The 17,145-nt window shown below is 44.4% G+C and overlaps 1 protein-coding gene across 1 annotated transcript in view; it reads right to left on the bottom strand.

Annotated features, from left to right (window-relative positions):
* The window catches only part of CAPN14 (calpain 14), an 88,652-nt gene that overhangs the window by 28,489 nt on the left and 43,018 nt on the right, over positions 1-17,145 (bottom strand). Inside the window, exons 15-24 of the mRNA XM_063622742.1 lie at positions 15,263-15,468; positions 14,308-14,344; positions 13,748-13,804; positions 12,093-12,150; positions 8,769-8,833; positions 6,376-6,444; positions 5,610-5,685; positions 4,890-5,006; positions 4,448-4,503; positions 108-2,570 (exon numbers count right to left, since the gene is read on the bottom strand). Coding sequence (XP_063478812.1) covers positions 2,544-2,570; positions 4,448-4,503; positions 4,890-5,006; positions 5,610-5,685; positions 6,376-6,444; positions 8,769-8,833; positions 12,093-12,150; positions 13,748-13,804; positions 14,308-14,344; positions 15,263-15,468 — 768 coding nt within the window. The 3' untranslated portion in view covers positions 108-2,543. The remainder of the gene's footprint in view (positions 1-107; positions 2,571-4,447; positions 4,504-4,889; positions 5,007-5,609; positions 5,686-6,375; positions 6,445-8,768; positions 8,834-12,092; positions 12,151-13,747; positions 13,805-14,307; positions 14,345-15,262; positions 15,469-17,145) is intronic.

The raw sequence follows: 17,145 nt of genomic DNA, 5'->3' as shown, positions 1-17,145 counted from the left end.
ATCTAAATACATATACTTCACTGGGGAAACATCAGGTCCAAAATTCTGGAAGCCAAAATCATTTCTCTAACTCAATACAGCAATGGCAGGAAAACAGTGCTACTTACAGTCAGCCAGGAACTGCCTTGCTCCAGGCCACATCTGCAATCTAGAAGGTTCTCTTTGGATAACTGAAGTTTTACACAAAACATGAAAGAAGAAAGAAAACCAGGGATAAATAAATGGTAGGTATTTTCATCCCCTCTTGTTCAGGTAGGGTCCTGTTTTCCTGAGATTGTGACAGCCTGGAACAGGCCTCACTTTGATATGCTCTCCTTGGGTGGCCTGGACTTAACCCAACCTCTGGATTCCTTGACCTCACCCTCCTTGGCACTGGCAGGTGATTCCTCGCTCCTCCTTGGCTGCACTTTCCACTTGTTCTTGTTCATGGCAGACTTTCTGCTTTTGATATTCCAGAACTGCTGATGCTCAACTCCCTGCCCTTCAGCTGACTTCACCCTGGTGCTTGCCCAGTTTCTCCTGCTCCAGATCTCTATTCCCCCCACCACCACCCGCTTCCCCCGGAGTGACAGAAGATGGGGAATTGTGGTGGGAGTGGGGAGATGGCTCTGCCCCCTGGTCTTCAGTACTCAGTTTTGGGGGTATAGGAGAGAATCTGGAGGAAGGGGGTCAGCAAAGACAGGTCATCTTTGAGTTGCCACAGTGCAGATACCTAGACTCAGGAGAGTGAGGCTAACACCTGAGTGATGTAGGACCGTTCAAACCACCCACTGAGAAGCCAGCAGAGGGGCTCTCAGGTTTAATCAATGTGGAGATAGATCTATCTGCACCAACACAACCAGCACACTATAGTCTAAATGTCATGAATAGGATCATGGTGTCACCCTCTCATCACCCAAAAATATCTCCAAAACTGCCTTCAGGGCCAAGGCAAAATTGTTTTATTAAAACAGCTATTTGCAATGGCAGATTTTAAAGGCAAAGATACAAATAAGTAGATGGATATAAAAATCTGTAAAATGCTATAAATACATGATCATCATTTATAAAAACAACAATATCTCCTGTATCTGGCACTTTATGGAAACCCATTTTACATTTTATCATTTGGAATAAATGAAGGGTTTTTTCTCCTAAATAATATACTTTCCTACCCCTTAAACTATGCTTTCACAGTGCTCCTTTCTTTTGGTACAGTACCCATATGACAGGTGCTCAAATCTCCTTTAGTCCTCTGCCAATGGACACACTTTTATCTCTTCATTCAGCTTCCTTCCTGAGTCTGCTATGGAGTTGGAAATAAAACAGCCATGTTTGTTAGAATTGTTTGTAAATTAAGATTAAATAGAATACAGGTTGAGTATCTCTTAACTAAAATGCTTGAGACCAGAAGTGTTTCAGATTTCAGGATATCCGCATTATAGACTTGTTAGTTGAACACCTCAAACCCAAAAATTCAAAATCCACAATGCCCCAATTTCCTTTGAGTTTCATGTCTACTCTCAGAAATTTTAGATTTTGGAGTATTTCAGATTTGGGGTTTTCAGATTTGGGATGCTCAACCTGTAGTAATAAATGGCTCTGAGGTGCTAACTTATGAATAAATTGCACAGACTTTGGAAAAAGGCCATTGTTCTGGTTTTGCACCTGTATTCTGGGTTGGGAGGGATGACATAAACAAGGTGTATTGTGGTAGTTCAAAAAATCAGATATACCAACCACCCGCTGATTGACTCTATAATTTAGCATGGATTTGTTCTTGTTCCTTGAAGTAGGTAGACAGAGAATTTCTGGACGGATTTGAAATGGATCTGATAGTCTATATATCAAGCAAACAGACTGACACCTGTCACAAGAAGGAAGCCCTTTGAGAACTCAGGTGTTTTAAATCTACTAGGTTCTCCCAAATCCAATCATATGGAGATATTGTCAGAAGAAGACTACCCCACGATCTCAGATGCCAGAGCCAGCCCACCCCACCCGGACTCTGCCAATGCTCTTATTGTCTGTGTTTCTGAAAGCCCACTATATCCCTGACCCCATCCCCAAACAGCTGAAACTTAGCCTATGTCTCTATCAATTTGCAGATGCTGGGACTAAATGTCTAAGGATATATCATTCCCATTTCAGACCTTAAAACCTAGATGATTACCCCACATGTGAGAACATGTGGCATGTCTAAAGTCACTTGAGTTTGCAGCCACACAGGCAGTGTTGTATAGAGGCTAACCACACCAGCTCTGGAGTCAGAATGCTTAGGCCATGTCAGGTAACATCTCCGCTTGTGACAAGGTTGTGGCCTCAGGGAAGGATGGCTAGATTTTACAAATCTGAGGCAATCTTTACTTCCACCCTTCTCTTTCTGCATGCTGGCCATGCATGGGGAGAGCTGCAGAAGAGAAACCTTCCCAGCTGAGAAGGTGACGGCTGGTGAGGTGGTCCTGAAGATCAGTAAGTAGGGTGGGCATGGGTTGGTCTCAGCCAAAGGCTGCTCTTGGGCCACATGCAGAGTCTTCAGTGAGGGCAGGTGAGACTCAGCCTTCTCAGGAGTACAGTGCCATCATCATCCACTGGACATGTTGGGAAAGCAAATGATGGTCAGTTCAGACGCACGTCTCATCTGGGCCTCCCCACCCCACACTCCTGGGGAGCCGTGGAGACAGAACATTAATGGATGGTTTAGCCAGAGGGACCCATACCATCCATTAGGAAGTATAAATCAACCTGAAATATACTCAACCTTGACTTCTCACGGTGCCTATGAATGATGACAGCCAAATACAGACTGATTCTGTATTCAGTTCTCAATGAATTTTTTTTTCCCATGAATTCAATTTGGCATGCTCGTGCCAGCTCTGTGCAGGTGTGCAAACTGGCAGGGTAGCAGAAATCCATTAAAGCATATTCTACATGTTTACATTTATGGGCACCTTGGTCTGACAGCTTTATGTGGGTGTGATGAACAACCCCTCTAACTCACATAGAGGGGACCTCTGGGGAAACCACTCCCCAGGCCAATCCCTCAGAATGATAAAGCTGAGAATAGTGAAGTTACCAATGGTGTCAGAGAAAGCCTCAGCGTGAAATCCAACAAGGTGGCTGCCATTCCCTGCAGACCTTGGGTGGTCCTGATCCTCATTGAACCGGAGATGGTCACAGCTGAAGGCAATCTCAGAGACCACCTAGTTCCACTCATTTCACCTGTGGGGCAGCTGAGGCCCAGAGATTTAATGTAATTTGCCTACGGTCCCACGGCTAATTACAAGAAGCGTTGTGGCTTCAACCCAGTTCTCAGACCCCAGTGCAGTTCTCTTCCTGTGATAGCTCTTTGCCCACTGGACCCTGCTCAGTTTTGGGCTGTCCTATTTCGGGTGCCACATTTGTGTTGTCATATTCTCCCAGACCTGAGCCTGCCACTATGGAAGGATTGCCTGGGATCGGGAGTGATGCCCCAGCACTCAAGTGTGGGGCTAAGCAGTTCAGGGATAGGCCCTGAAAATTCTGGCCATTGGCCCTCCAGTGGAATCCCACTTGACACCAAATCTTGGAGGGACTGAGGGGTGACACAGGCTGCAGGTCCCTACAGCTTGGAAAGCAATTCCGTAAAATGGTCATTTGACATCAAGAAAAACTTTCCAGCTTTGACTGAATCATTTCTAAGAGGCCATATCAGAGGAAGGGTTGCAGAATAAAAGAGCAGAGGATTGAACTCCGGACTCCAATGTCCTTGCAATGAACATTACCTAGCGCTACACCTGGCAGCTAGCAGCTGCTCAATAAATCAGTGCATTTTGAATGATCAGGGAAGATAATCAGTTTCACACATAAATTTGTCTTCTAGGCATATCACCTCATTCATTCAACACATCCTGCCGTGTCTGCAAAGTGATATGAAAGAGGAGGAAATGGGCTTGGCCATGTGACTTGCTTTGGACAACAGAATGACTTGCAGGCGTGCCAGATAGGAGCCTTGGTTTCAGAGGCCTACCGTGTTTAAGCTTGCTTTCTTGGGTTTCTCCCATTTCCCTGGGAAGAACAAACCTAGGCAGAGTTTCCTCAATTCAGGTACCCAGCAAAACCCTCAGCCAACCCACAGATATATGAGCAAGCCAGCTGAGATCCACTGACTCCCAGCCATGTGACTCGGAAGCTAATAAGTGCTTGTCATACATATGCTGCTGAAGTTTTGTAAATTTGTCACATGGCATTATTGCAATCAGAGTTATTGGATACACCTTTCATATGTGCCTGGCACAAAGTGGGTGCTCAGAAAATATTTGATGGGTGAATGAATGAATGAATGAATGAGTGCAACGAATGTAGTGCTCAATTTCAAATTCAGCAGAATAACGGGTCCCCAGAGCCCTTCTCCTTCACAAGAGCATGGTCCTGCAAGGGCCACCTCTACCTAAGATGACATGAGCCACCTCCTTGGGGCAAGTCTTACCTCTGGCTTCTGGAGGTATATCCCTTTGCCATCTTGGGTTAAGTTTTGGAAGACATCTGTGAAAATGCAGCAGAAAGGAATACAGCTAATGTGTGTATTGGAAACATTATGAATTAGTTCCTCTCATATATCTCACCTTAACCACATCCATTCTGAAAACGAGAGGGAACCTAATGTCAGCCAACATGTGACCACATGCAGCCACACCTATGATAAGTGAGCCACTTCAAGCCTTTGTCTCTGGAACAAGGCAGGAAACAAATGAGTTTGGGTATCTGCAGCCAGGGTTCACAGGCACTTGGCTGGAGGTCCCCACAGCTTCCCTGGTTTGACCTGTTTCTGAGATGGCGGCTGTCCTCCCTTGTGCTTAAACTAGGGACAGGTGGGAAGTCATGGGGCAGCAGAGGAAGACCTGGCCCTCCCCAGCTTCCCACCGGCTCACCCCCCATGTTCTCTACACGCAGCATCAAGTGGACGAAGCTGACAAAGTCCATCTGGAGGCGGGGGCCGCCGTAGCGGATGAGCATCAGCTGACAGACATCATCACTGAGCACGATTCCTGCATTGAGCGTAAGCTCCTGCTGTGGATGTTGGGGGCTTGCACCCAGCTCCCCTCCTGCCCAAGGCCCCTTCAATTGTCCCTCCAGTTTAGGGACCTGAATCCTGATAGCATGGAAATCTCCTTTTATAGGGTTCATTTTGAATTGTTTAATTGTTTAACCAATTTATTTTATTTAATCCCTACTCCTCACCCCTGTCTGTTAAGGCAACGAGCATGAGGCTGTTTTCATCAAGTATGTTACTGGCCTTCAAGGAAGGAGGCAGTCTGCTAAGTGCTCAAAAGTACCTGCTTGGGAGCCCAGTAGTCCTAAATTTAAACCCCAGGCAATTGAGCTTCAATTTCTTCCTCTGTGAAGTGAGGATTATAACAAGGTGTTGTTGAAGATTAAATAAGAAGTTGAATGTGCCAACCCTCCATCAATGTTGGCTAGGATCACAGTGACAATCATAAAAAATGTTTGTGTTGATTGCAGATCTACGTCTTTGAGAGTCACACTGCGTATCAGAGTTACTTCAGCATGCCACACGTCCCCTCTCCTCTGCCTGATGAGTGTGCACCCTGCCCGTGTGTGCCCACAGCTGCAGCTCTTCCTGTGCCTACCTGCCTCTCTCATGGCAGCATGCAGCTGCTCCCAGTTCAGGTATCCTGACCCATGGTCTTGCTTGTGGAAAACCTTCTGCAAAGAACCAGATAAGAGGTTCAGGAAGCCAGGCATTTCCAAGCACCATCTGAGAGCCCCTGTGTGCCCCCTGTCAGCACCGCAGAGGGGCTATTGAAGATATCTGAGGCTCCACATGCAGGGCCTGCTGCCAGGATAAGAATATGGCAGAGTCCATGCTGGTATCCTATCACCTCATGTTTCCTGCAGAACAAAGCTTCTGAGAAACAGAAAAGTCTTTTTCTCATGGGGTATAGACAGTCTTGGTGTGGGTAAATGTGCTTAATGTGAGCACACTATCCACACTTTAAAGTGATTCCAGCTTTCTGACTCAGGAGACAAGTGGGAGAGTTGTGAGTTGTGAGCAATGATTGGAAGAGCAAGAAGGAGCAAATTTATGAAAGACTTTAAATGCCAAGTGTGCCAAGGAGTTTGGACTTTCTCTGAAGCCCATGGGGAGTCTTAAAAAGCTTTTCGTATGGAAGCAGCATGATCAGATATGTGTTTTGGAACTTCAGGAGACTGCTGCGACTGGCTCTCTGAGTTTGGAAGAGACCGATGGAGGAAATGCTCACTGAAGGGAGAATAGAGAAAGTCTGGTGAGTTGGATATAAAGGGCTGCAGGGGAGAGAAGTATCTTCTACAGCTTTGCAGAACTGCCATTCCTATACCATTTTCCAAAGAGGTGTGGTTAAGACTTGTTCTTACCTGAGAGAGCTTCAGCTGCTTCCACAGGTCCCTGAATTCCTGGATGCTCATAGTACCCGATGCATTAAGCTGATTAATAGGTTAAGGTAAAAGCTGCCAGGGAGAGTTCCATCCATGCTTTGGAGGCAGTGATCAGCCCTCCACAAAGTGATGTGCAATTTGTGGATGGCCTCATTCAATGTCTGATCATGTCTGATTTCGTTAGTTGGCCTCACTTCGCTGGCCAGTCCAACCCAGGGCTCCCTCACTCTTGCTAGGAAAAAATAGAATGAGCCCAGAGCATAGCAGCACTGGGAGAAGTGATGATGATGGAGGTGATGATGGTGATGACCACAGCTAGCATTAAGTGAGGCAGAATTTTTTTAATGCTATGAAATATTATCTTTTATTATCACTAGTGGAGTACCAGTAGTATTAATAGATGGTGATATAATTTTAATATACTTGAAGTCTTTTACACCTAAACATAAACAAATTAAATATGACATACCCCACTGCCTCTTCCTTTCACTCCTACTTTTTTTCTTCTTAGCATTCTTTATTGAGTTCTTTATGGGTACACGTGCACAATGTGCAGGTTTGTTACATAGGTATACGTGCCATGTTGGTTTGCTGCCCCCTTTAACTCGTCATTTACATTAGGTATTTCTCCTAATGTTATCCCTCACCCTGGCCCCCACCCCCCAACAGGCCCCAGGGTGTGATGTTCCCCACCCTGTGTCCAAGTGCTCTCATTATTCAATTCCCACCTATAAGTGAGAACACGCAGTGTTTGGTTTTCTGTCCTTGCGATAGTTTGCTCAGAATGATGGTTTCAAGCTGCATCCATGTCCCTGTAAAGAACATGAACTCATCCTTCTATATGTCTGCATAGTATTCCATGGTGTATATATGCCACATTTTCTTAATCCAGTCTATCACTGATGGATATTTGGGTTGGTTCCAAGTCTTTGCTATTGTGAATAGTGCCACAATAAACATACGTGTACATGTGTCTTTATAGCAGCATGATTTATAATCCTTTGGGTATATACCCAGTAATGGGATCACTGGGTCAAATGCTATTTCTAGTTCTAGATCCTTGAGGAATTGTCACACTGTCTTCCACAATGGTTGAACTAGTTTACAGTCCCACCAACAGTGTAAAAGTGTTCCTATTTATCCACATCCTCTCCAGCATCTATTGTTTCCTGACTTTTTAATGATCACCATTCTAACTGGTGTGAGATGGTATCTCGTGGTTTTGATTAGCATTTCTCTGATGACCAGTGATGATGAGCATTTTTTTCATGTGACTGTTGGCTGCATAAATGTCTTCTTTTGAGAAGGGTCTATTCATATCGAGGCAGGATATTTTGACATGGCCAATTTGATGTGATTTAAATTTTAAAAACAGTAACCTTTTTTATTATTATTTTAAAAACCAGCTTATGGAAGGAGTCAGGCACAGAGTGGCTAATGATGCCTTTTACATTTTTTTAAGTTTAATGATTGGCTTTGTAAACCATGCCCAGATACCCCTAGCATCAGAGACATTGGGTCAAAGTACCACCACACCCCATCTCTGTTTGAGCCCTCACCATGAATCCATCACTGAGTTACACACTTCACCTGTAGCAGGTGAGGTCAGCATTAACGCCTCCATGTTCCAGGTGATGAAATGAGCACTTGGAGAGGGTCTGATCTTGTTCAAGTTCATACAGCTGGTGACAGAGCTGGGCCCTGCCCCATGCCTGTACACCTAATCCTGCACTGTCTCTGAGTTTCTGCAGACTGTTTTTGTTTTTACAACCCCCCTTAGGCTATCTATTCAATATGCCTCTCCATAGTATGGATGATCAAACATTGATTACAATTATCCACTTAGAAAGGCAGTGTGTTTGCTAGAAAAATTGCAGGGCTGAGAAACAGGACAGCTGAGTTTGTGGCACGTTGTTTAAGTTCCCTGAGCCCTAGTTTCCTGATATGTGCATGGGGGCAGCCACCACCCAGTTATTAAATGGAAAACATAGGGCCCCAAGGCTTTTGTAAAGGCTCTTGTAAACCTGGAGAGCTGTTACTAACCACCACCTTCTAGCTGCCTCATCCTCATTCCCAGGAAATGAGATTATTGTGATGGATGGCTAATATTGGTCACCTATTAGATGATACCTCTGACCCCAGCATTTTACCTGTATTATCTCATTTGCATTCCCACATTAATCCTACTAAGTAAGTTTCAACACTCTCTCCATGCTTCAGATGAGCATCTGGATGCATAATGAGGCTCAGTGACTTGTCCAGGATCCCACAATTAGCAAGGATTGGGGTTGGGATTCAAATATACTCTGCCTAGCTCCAGAGTGAAGCTCTCAACCAACAGCAAGCATCCACCCACAAACCTGAAAGGATACGTCCAGTAAGGCCAGGATCCCCCGGCAGGCTTCCAGGCTAAAGAAGGGCTGTCTGCTCCCCAGACCTGTGAAGGAGCGAAAGAGTCCACATGGGGGCTGGCTCCAGGTCTGCACACCCCTTTTCTGAGCAGAAAGAGGCAGTGTTGCGTGGGCCAGCTGATGACCACCATGTACGTGGGCTGGGAAGAGTGAAAACGGAAGGCAGCAGAGAGACGGGGGTGATGGTCGTTCCTACACCCATGGAGAAAGTCAAATGCTGTAGGGGACGCCTGGTATGGCTTGGATTTGCTCACACAGAGGGCCAAATGAACATGCTCTTTGTACCTAGGGAGGGCCAGGATCATAGAATCAAACTCCCAAATCTCAAAGAGATCCAAGAGGTCAACTTGTTCAAGCTCCCAACCAAATTGGGGGATTCTTTCCTCAGGTTTCTTGGTTTGTCTTTCTTTCTTTCCTTCCTTCCTTCCTTCCTTCCTTCCTTCCTTCCTTCCTTCCTTCCTTCCTTTCTTTCCAGATGGAGTCTCATTCTATCGCCCAGGCTGGAGTGGCACAATCTTGGCTCACTGCAACCTCTGCCTCCCGGATTCAAGCAATTCTCCTGCCTCAGCCTCCTGAGTAGCTGGGATTACAGGAGCACACCGCCACATCTGGCTAATTTTTTATATTTTTGGTAGAGACAGCGTTTCACCATGTTGGCCAGGCTGGTCTCAAACTCCTGACCTCAAGTAATCCACCCATCTCGGCCTCCCAAAGTGCTGGGATTACAGGAGTGAGCCACCACACCCGGCCCTCCTCAGGTTTCTTGATGGATGGTCTGTCAGTTACAGTGCTCACTTTTTCACATGAGTGAAGAACTTCAGTCAGGAGAAACTTCTTTCATTAAGTCCAAAGGAACCTCCTATAACAGTGGCTCACTGGTCCTAGTTTCACCGCCAGAAAAGCATAAAATGGTATTTGTCTCTTCTTTGACTTCTGCTTTCCCTTCTAAACATCTGAATATTTCTCAAACTACTCCTCAGATGCAATGGTTTCTAAACCCTTGACACCCTTTTCTGAGCCCTACATTTTGCCAGTATCTCTTTGAAATATGGTGCCAAGATTTGAACACAGTCCTCCAGATGCAATTTGATTGAACAGAATACAGTAGACCTATCACTTCCAGTTTTCAGTCAGCATTTCCCAAATTATGTTTCAAAGGAGATTTTCTGCAGAGAAAGACTTTTGTGGTCAAAGAAATGTGGGATACTTTGCATCTATTGATGCTTTTCTTCATTCACCATGCACTTTACTGTATGTCAGGTACTAAAGACCCAAGTACAATCGACCACAGAAGCTAACCACTTTTATTTCATGGAACACTTACTAAACCTCTTGGTTTCTAACATTTCCTGGAACACAGTTTTAAAAACGCACATCTAAATGCTCCCATTAAATGCAGCCTGAATTTGTATGAGCTTATTTAGCAGCAACCTGAAACAGTTAGTTCATGTTAGCTAGAGGTCAACTAAATTAGCCAAATATCTTTCACATAAACTGCCAGAAAAATGAGGTCTCTTCTGTTAAGAACTTGCGCTACCATTTTAAAATGGTCTATATCAAAATGGCAGTGGTTTATTACCTTCCTGACTACATTTCATCTTTTTAGTTTGGGCACAGCTTGTTGAAAACATTCTGAATTTCAGTTCTGCTATCTATTATATTAATGATTTCTCCCAGCTTTGTGCCATCTGCAGCTCCAATAAGCCTATATTCCATGTCTTCTTCCAAGACATTAATAAAAATTGGGGAAATGAACAGGACCAAGGGCAGACAGAATCTAAGAACTCTCATCTAAACATCTAAGCATATAGACTCTTGCCTGTAACTGGATAGAATTATCCCTCTAGTTTTATATTTGTATAACTCTTGGGAATGGTGATAAGATTTGTTGTAAATACATCTTCTATTATTATTTTCCAACCCACATTTTATCATTTATCACGGGAGACTCACCAAATATTTTGCCAAAATATACAGTATTTCTCTGATCTATCCATCTAGAACCCTCTCATAGGACTAAATGAAAGCAATTTGTTGATAAATGCTTTGGAAAACCATTTTGTATATATGCAATCAAGGCCTTTAAAAACTTTTAAATGTGCACAAGCCATTGCTTCTAGGTGATTTCCCTAGAATTAGCCTAGAATTTTTTTTCAGCCGGGAAGGGGAGTCTTACGTTCTACAATTCCTAGAGTCTTTCCTTCTGGCTGTTTTACTGATAACTGAATTTGGCTTTGAGAAGTCTTCTGCAAATTGTTTCAAACTCTGAATCATACAATAGCCTGGACTGTAATTTGTCTGGATTTGAAATCTTGGCTTCATAGAAAGAAGCAATCATCTAACTTTGGCAGCAAATACTCTGGTTGTTTTATTTTTTTACTTTGAAGTTCATTCGTCTCCCTGGAGAAATCAGCCTATTTATTCTGTGTTCTTCTCACTCCAAATATATGTATAAAATATTTTATATGGACTGTAAGCCTTTCTAATAATTTATCCCAGGTTTCATATGAAAGCCTCTGTGCTACCCATTTGCAATTCTTCTAAGTGGTGTGCTCTCTCTTTCCAGAGTTTTGTTGCCTGAATAATTTAACATGAGTTCATCAGACAGTTCCCTGGGTAGGCTAGTTAATACTTAATATTTATATCCCAGGTTGAGGAAACGTGTGCAGTTCTTCCACATGGAATTGATATGCCAAGAAAGAGGTACTCAGTTATTCCTTTCTGACTAGCAAAATGGCAGGACTCTTCATTTTCACTGCCATATATCTCTATACCCAAAGTAAGCAAAATAATAATAACGATTTTCAAAGCTGCATAAATTTCCCTACTGCTTTTTCAGATCACATAATCTACCCTTGTGTAAAATATAGCCACAGTTCAGACCAGTGCTCAGTAATTCACATATCCCACCAAGGGAAAGAGAAACAAAGCCAGAGTTTAGAAAAGTTGCATCCCAGCTGGGCGCGGTGGCTCGCGCTTGTAATCCCAGCACTTTGGGAGGCCGAGGCAGGCGGATCACGAGATCAGGAGATTAAGACCACGGTGAAACCCCGTCTCTACTAAAAATACAAAAAAATTAGCCGGGCGTGGTGGCGGGCGCTTGTAGTCCCAGCTACTCGGAGAGGCTGAGGCAGGAGAATGGCGTGAACCCGGGAGGCGGAGCTTGCAGTGAGCCGAGATTGTGCCACTGCACTCCATCCTGGGCGACAGAGCGAGACTCCGTCTCAAAAAAAAAGAAAAGTTGCATCCCCTCTGAGTCCTACAGAATGGCTCTACAACACTTACTTGACCAGGTCATCTGGTTCAGGAGGTTCTGCAGTTGAACTGCATTAATTTCTGGATACTGAATAGAAAGCAGATTGGCAAGAAAAAATAACTGTTACTGAAGGTTCATTAGATGGCAGAGGGATCATATGACTGGCCATGAAATTAAACTGGGATTTCCTAAGAACTTCACAATGCTTTTTAACTGGGTGCCAACCCCAGAGAACCCTGGCAGGGCATGACTTTTAAGTAGGCTTTTTTTTTTTTTTTTTTTTTTTTTTTTTTGAGACGGAGTCTCGCTCTGTTGCCCAGGCTGGAGTGCAGTGGCGCAATCTCGGCTCACTGCAAGCTCCGCCTCCCGGGTTCATGCCATTCTCCTGCCTCAGCCTCTCCGAGTAGCTGGGACTACAGGCGCCCGCCACCACGCCCGGCTAATTTTTTTTTGTATTTTTAGTAGAGACGGGGTTTCACCGTGGTCTCTATCTCCTGACCTCGTGATCCACCCGCCTCGGCCTCCCAAAGTGCTGGGATTACAAGCGTGAGCCACCGCGCCCGGCCTTAAGTAGGCTTTAAGAACAGTGATTTTCGAAGGTGATATCCAGGTGCTGCTGAAGTTTAGCCAACAATTTGGTTTGAATTTCATTCTCAATAAAATGTCATCAGTCAAAACTCCAGATTTTAATCTTAGAGTTTATTAAAAGAAACTCTTTATATGAACATTTGATTTTAAAATATATCAATGAAATGTAAGTATCAAACATCTGAATTTTTAAAACTGAGGCATATTCATAATATGCAATTTTTAGTTGTTTTATATAGATTGGGATTCTCTATCAGACTTCATTTGATAAAAGGATTGCAGCATCAAATGTTTGGAAACCACTGGTATGGAGGAAGACTTTAATAAACAATACACATAGGATTCTGATTTCTCCTCTCCAGCTACATTAAACAAAATTCCAGATGGGCAAGGCAGGTAAATTGTGACTTTAAGTCAGGAGTGTCACTAACATAAGGGGCTCATGTTCTCTGGTTTAGTGACATTGCTCTAATATCAGATCCCAGATCTCCAGTATGTTTCTCACCCTATTCCTAAGTGTCTTGCAAGTTTGGAAAGCGTGGCCTCCAGAGACCCGCACTCACACCATTAGCCCTTGCTAGACTCACATCTGGGTCAGCCCAAGGGAAGAAGCCACAGAGACCAAGTGTGTGTCCCAGGCCCTCCCCCTTCTTATCAGTCCCACTCCCTCTCCAGGTGACCACTCAAGGGCCCCTTCTCCCTGGGCTCCCCTCCAATGGCCCTCCCCAAGGCCCCCAGAGCTTGTCATTGTCATGCTCTGCACCCCCCACCCCCTGTCCCACTCCCAACTCTGACACTGTACTCTGCTATATCCTATTTTCTCAGGGATGAAAGATTAAAGTTGCTTTCCCTACAACTAATCAATGGAGCTTCCAAGAACAGAGAATCTTTTTACAGGAGCCTTCTAGACAATGGCTCTATTTATTTGTCTAAAAACGTGAGGACTTTAATAGAAAGTGGCAGTTTGGGGAATAGGTAGCCTTAAATCACAGTTTCTATGCAGCCTCAAGCAGATGCAAACCTATACTTTATAAAATGATAAGCTCCACTTTGTCCCCTGCTCTTCCTCACCCCCCACCATACCTGTTCAACTAACCTTTTCAAAGAATTTGGTGAAGAATTCATTCTGCCTTTCATTTTGGTCTTCTATCTCCTATAGGAAGAGACACATAGAAAGACATAATTATTCACCTGTATAAATGGACTTTCATGCACACCCTAATGTCTCATGGCTTCCAGGTTTCTGAAATCCATGAGCTTGACTTCGCATTGTCTTTAATTTTACACCATAGCATTTACAAAAAGCCCTTGCTTCTCCAATTTTCCGTGACTCTGGGGAAATCACAAACAGTGAAATGGACAAAAGAAACACCAGATAAAGAGAAGCAGAGGAAAGTAGAGATGTAACTCATGCAGCTGGGGCTCTGGACCATCAGTGACAAGGACCTGATCAGAAGGGTAGTTCTCTACTCTTTGTTGGTGCAAAAACAGCAAAGCCCAGGTACTGTTAGGATATAACAGGTAATGTTTGCCACAGAACAGGGTCTGTAAGGATCTGCATATCTCCTCCCCTGACTCCTTAACTTGAAGGGAGAAACCCAACATCCTGGCTTGGAAAGCAGTCTCAGCCATATGGAATTCCACCAGACTACTCACCTTCGAGAAGACAACACCAGAATTGCTGCCAATTTCACTGAGAACAAATAAACAAAGAAAAAACCCAGAGTTTCCTCTTGGGAATTTCTTGGCCAATCTTCCCCCTCTCCTGGGAGCTCGTCTTCCATGTTCCTTCACTGAGGCACCACAAGGGCCCGCCCAGCTCTCACACCTCACTTCCTGTTTCCCCTTGAAGGTACATTCCAGCCATGTGCACAGCACACTGCTTGTAATTCCCTGCACCCTCATCTAACTAGTCTTAAAAGATGAGCATGAGACTTAGTGGTCTGACATGGCAGTGGGGCCTGCCTGAGATCAAGTCAAACTACCTGTGGCCAAGACATAAAAAACAAACAAACAAAACAAAACAAAAAACACAAAACCTGGCAGGTAAAACAATCGTAGGCAAAATAATATGTTCGGTTGGGATATGTGCACATTTATTCAACTGGATACAGTACTAGAATGGAAGCCTGCTAGTTCATGACAGCCTCCCCTCATTTGAACAACCCCTATGCATCTTTTAATAGTCACCCCCTCCCTGAAGCCACTCCTGCTTCCCCCAGGACCGTAGGAATTGGCTCAAATTCTCCTCCTTGAGGCTCTTGTAACACCCTGTACATATAAAATGCTTACACTGGATGCACTGGAAGATCAATAACTGCTCACATATCTGTGTTCTTTCCAGACCTTGAACTTCAGGAGGGCAGAAGCCATGTGTGTTTTATCTTTTTCTCTCCAACGTCTAGCATGGTGTTAGTTTGTGAGTGGAAGGAGGGTGGGAAGGAATGGGAGGGATGTTCTCCATGCAGAAAGTCACTTGGTCTCCTGCTCTCCCCATCTCTCTTCTGTCTCAGCAGCAGAGACCCTGGTCTCTGCCATTTCCAACCTTACCCTCCTTGACTGTCCTCACCCAAGTGGTCCCCACCCTCTAGGAGAGACCTTGTGTCCTTACTAAAAGATGTGCTTCCTGGAGAAGACCCGGAGGATGAACTCTGACTTCTGGTGGGCCTCCAATGTGCAGGGCACAATGAGGTACGTCCCTGGTTCCAGACACAGCTCCTGACTCACTTCTTTCTCCCTGAGAAACCTATCAGGCTGGCTCAGAGGAGTGTTTCTCTGGAAGAACTCGGGGGGCAGTCTCCTCTGGTCATCATGGTACTGTGGGTAGAGGACAGAAGAACAGCAATGTAGGTGATGACCCAGGGCAGTGGCCAGGCCTGAGGCCCTCAAAGCTCTGAGCCAGGACTAAGGTGGCCCCTGCTCTGCCAAATCCAATATGCCCTAGTGGAGGACAAAACAAGTGGGGAGGAAAGGAAAAACCAGAATATGTGTGTGGAGGACTGCACCTTTGCTGGAAGCTATCAGGGACTACATAAACACGTGTCATTTCATTTGACTTACCTTAAAAACAACAACAGCACTAAATGACGTGAGGAATTTCCCTGTGCCTTCCATTTTACAGTTGAGGGCTCTGAGGCTTAGATAGGTTAGGTCATCTGCCCAGAGTCATCAGCTGGTTACAGTCCCAGCCTGATGGGAATTAAGGACAGCTGAGTTCCAATGCTCCTGTTCTTTACCCTTCCTGATGCTGCCTCCATGTATGTGATGTGGCATGACTTATGGTCACAGATACAGATGGACCACCACCACATTCCCACTTACACCACACAGCTACACACAGATAAGCTGGACATTCCGCATCATCTCAGGGAAAACACCCTTGTAAAGGACAAAGAGAACTGGACAAGAGCTCAGAAGACCCGAATCAGGGCTCTGGTTCTGACATCTGACATTTCTTGGGTATCTGCTTTGTTTTATCTGATTCATATTCTCTTTCTCTCTCTCTCTCTCTCTCTCTCTCTCTGCATCCTTTGTTTCTCCATCTCTCCCTATTTTTCTCTCTTGCTTCCTCTCCCCTTTGTTTTCACTCAGGGCTGTAGAGGGAGAGGGGACCCACACCAGGATCCTCTCTCCAGTTTATACACAACTGCTAACAAAGACATCACCCACCCACATAAACAGATATTTAGCAAATTCCTCAATGTTTGGGAAATAAAATACATATCCTGATGATGTAGGCATTCTTTTCTAAGACAATGAGAACTAGGGAATCATCCAATTGCCCTCTTTGCCATGGGCTACTAGGAATCTCAGAGCTAAATTGTATAATGAGCCATGGTAACTGTCCTGGGTTTAGTTTTCGTGGTAGAAGCAACTGCCTACCTAGCTCTCATCCCTTTGTTATTTTTTAATGGCTTTGAAATTTTGTAGCTGATTTGCAGGTTTCCTCCATTTATACTTTTTTATTGTAGGTTGACCCAAATTCTATTTAGAAGTAGGCATGACATAAATAACTTTTTCTTTTTAAATTAATAGACAAATTTGAGAGTGTTCAGTGTTCCTGCGAGAAAAACAACAAAAAAAGACCCTGTGTAAAATGGTTTCTCTACAATAATCCTTTTACTTGATTCAATCCAACCTGAGAAAAGTAAGCGTTTTACTCCTGTTTTCTTTGGGAAATAAAATAATAGCTGCCCCCCTCAGAAGCTGGGATTCCTTGGGCCTTCCTACCTGACCCCTCCTGGCTGCCACAGCAGCTGATGCACAGAAGTGTTCTTGTCCCTCTGCTCATGCTCCTGCCACATGTCCCCAAGCCTTTGTCCTTTCTCCCTAGGGAGGTGGGCTGCATGGTCTTTGATGTCCTGTATGTTTTAAATCTATTTTATTTTGGGTTTCATAACCCAGTCAAGATTGTAATTTATCATCTTTCCTATGCTGTGATGGTCTTCAATACTAGCCCTAGGTATTTGTGTAGGAATTTAATAAATTCTAAAA

This window comes from Symphalangus syndactylus, chromosome 18 (assembly GCF_028878055.3).
Source record: "Symphalangus syndactylus isolate Jambi chromosome 18, NHGRI_mSymSyn1-v2.1_pri, whole genome shotgun sequence".
Lineage (NCBI taxonomy): Eukaryota > Metazoa > Chordata > Mammalia > Primates > Hylobatidae > Symphalangus > Symphalangus syndactylus.
Note: the sequence above shows the minus strand (reverse complement) of the source record. Positions and strands in the feature narration are given on the sequence as shown.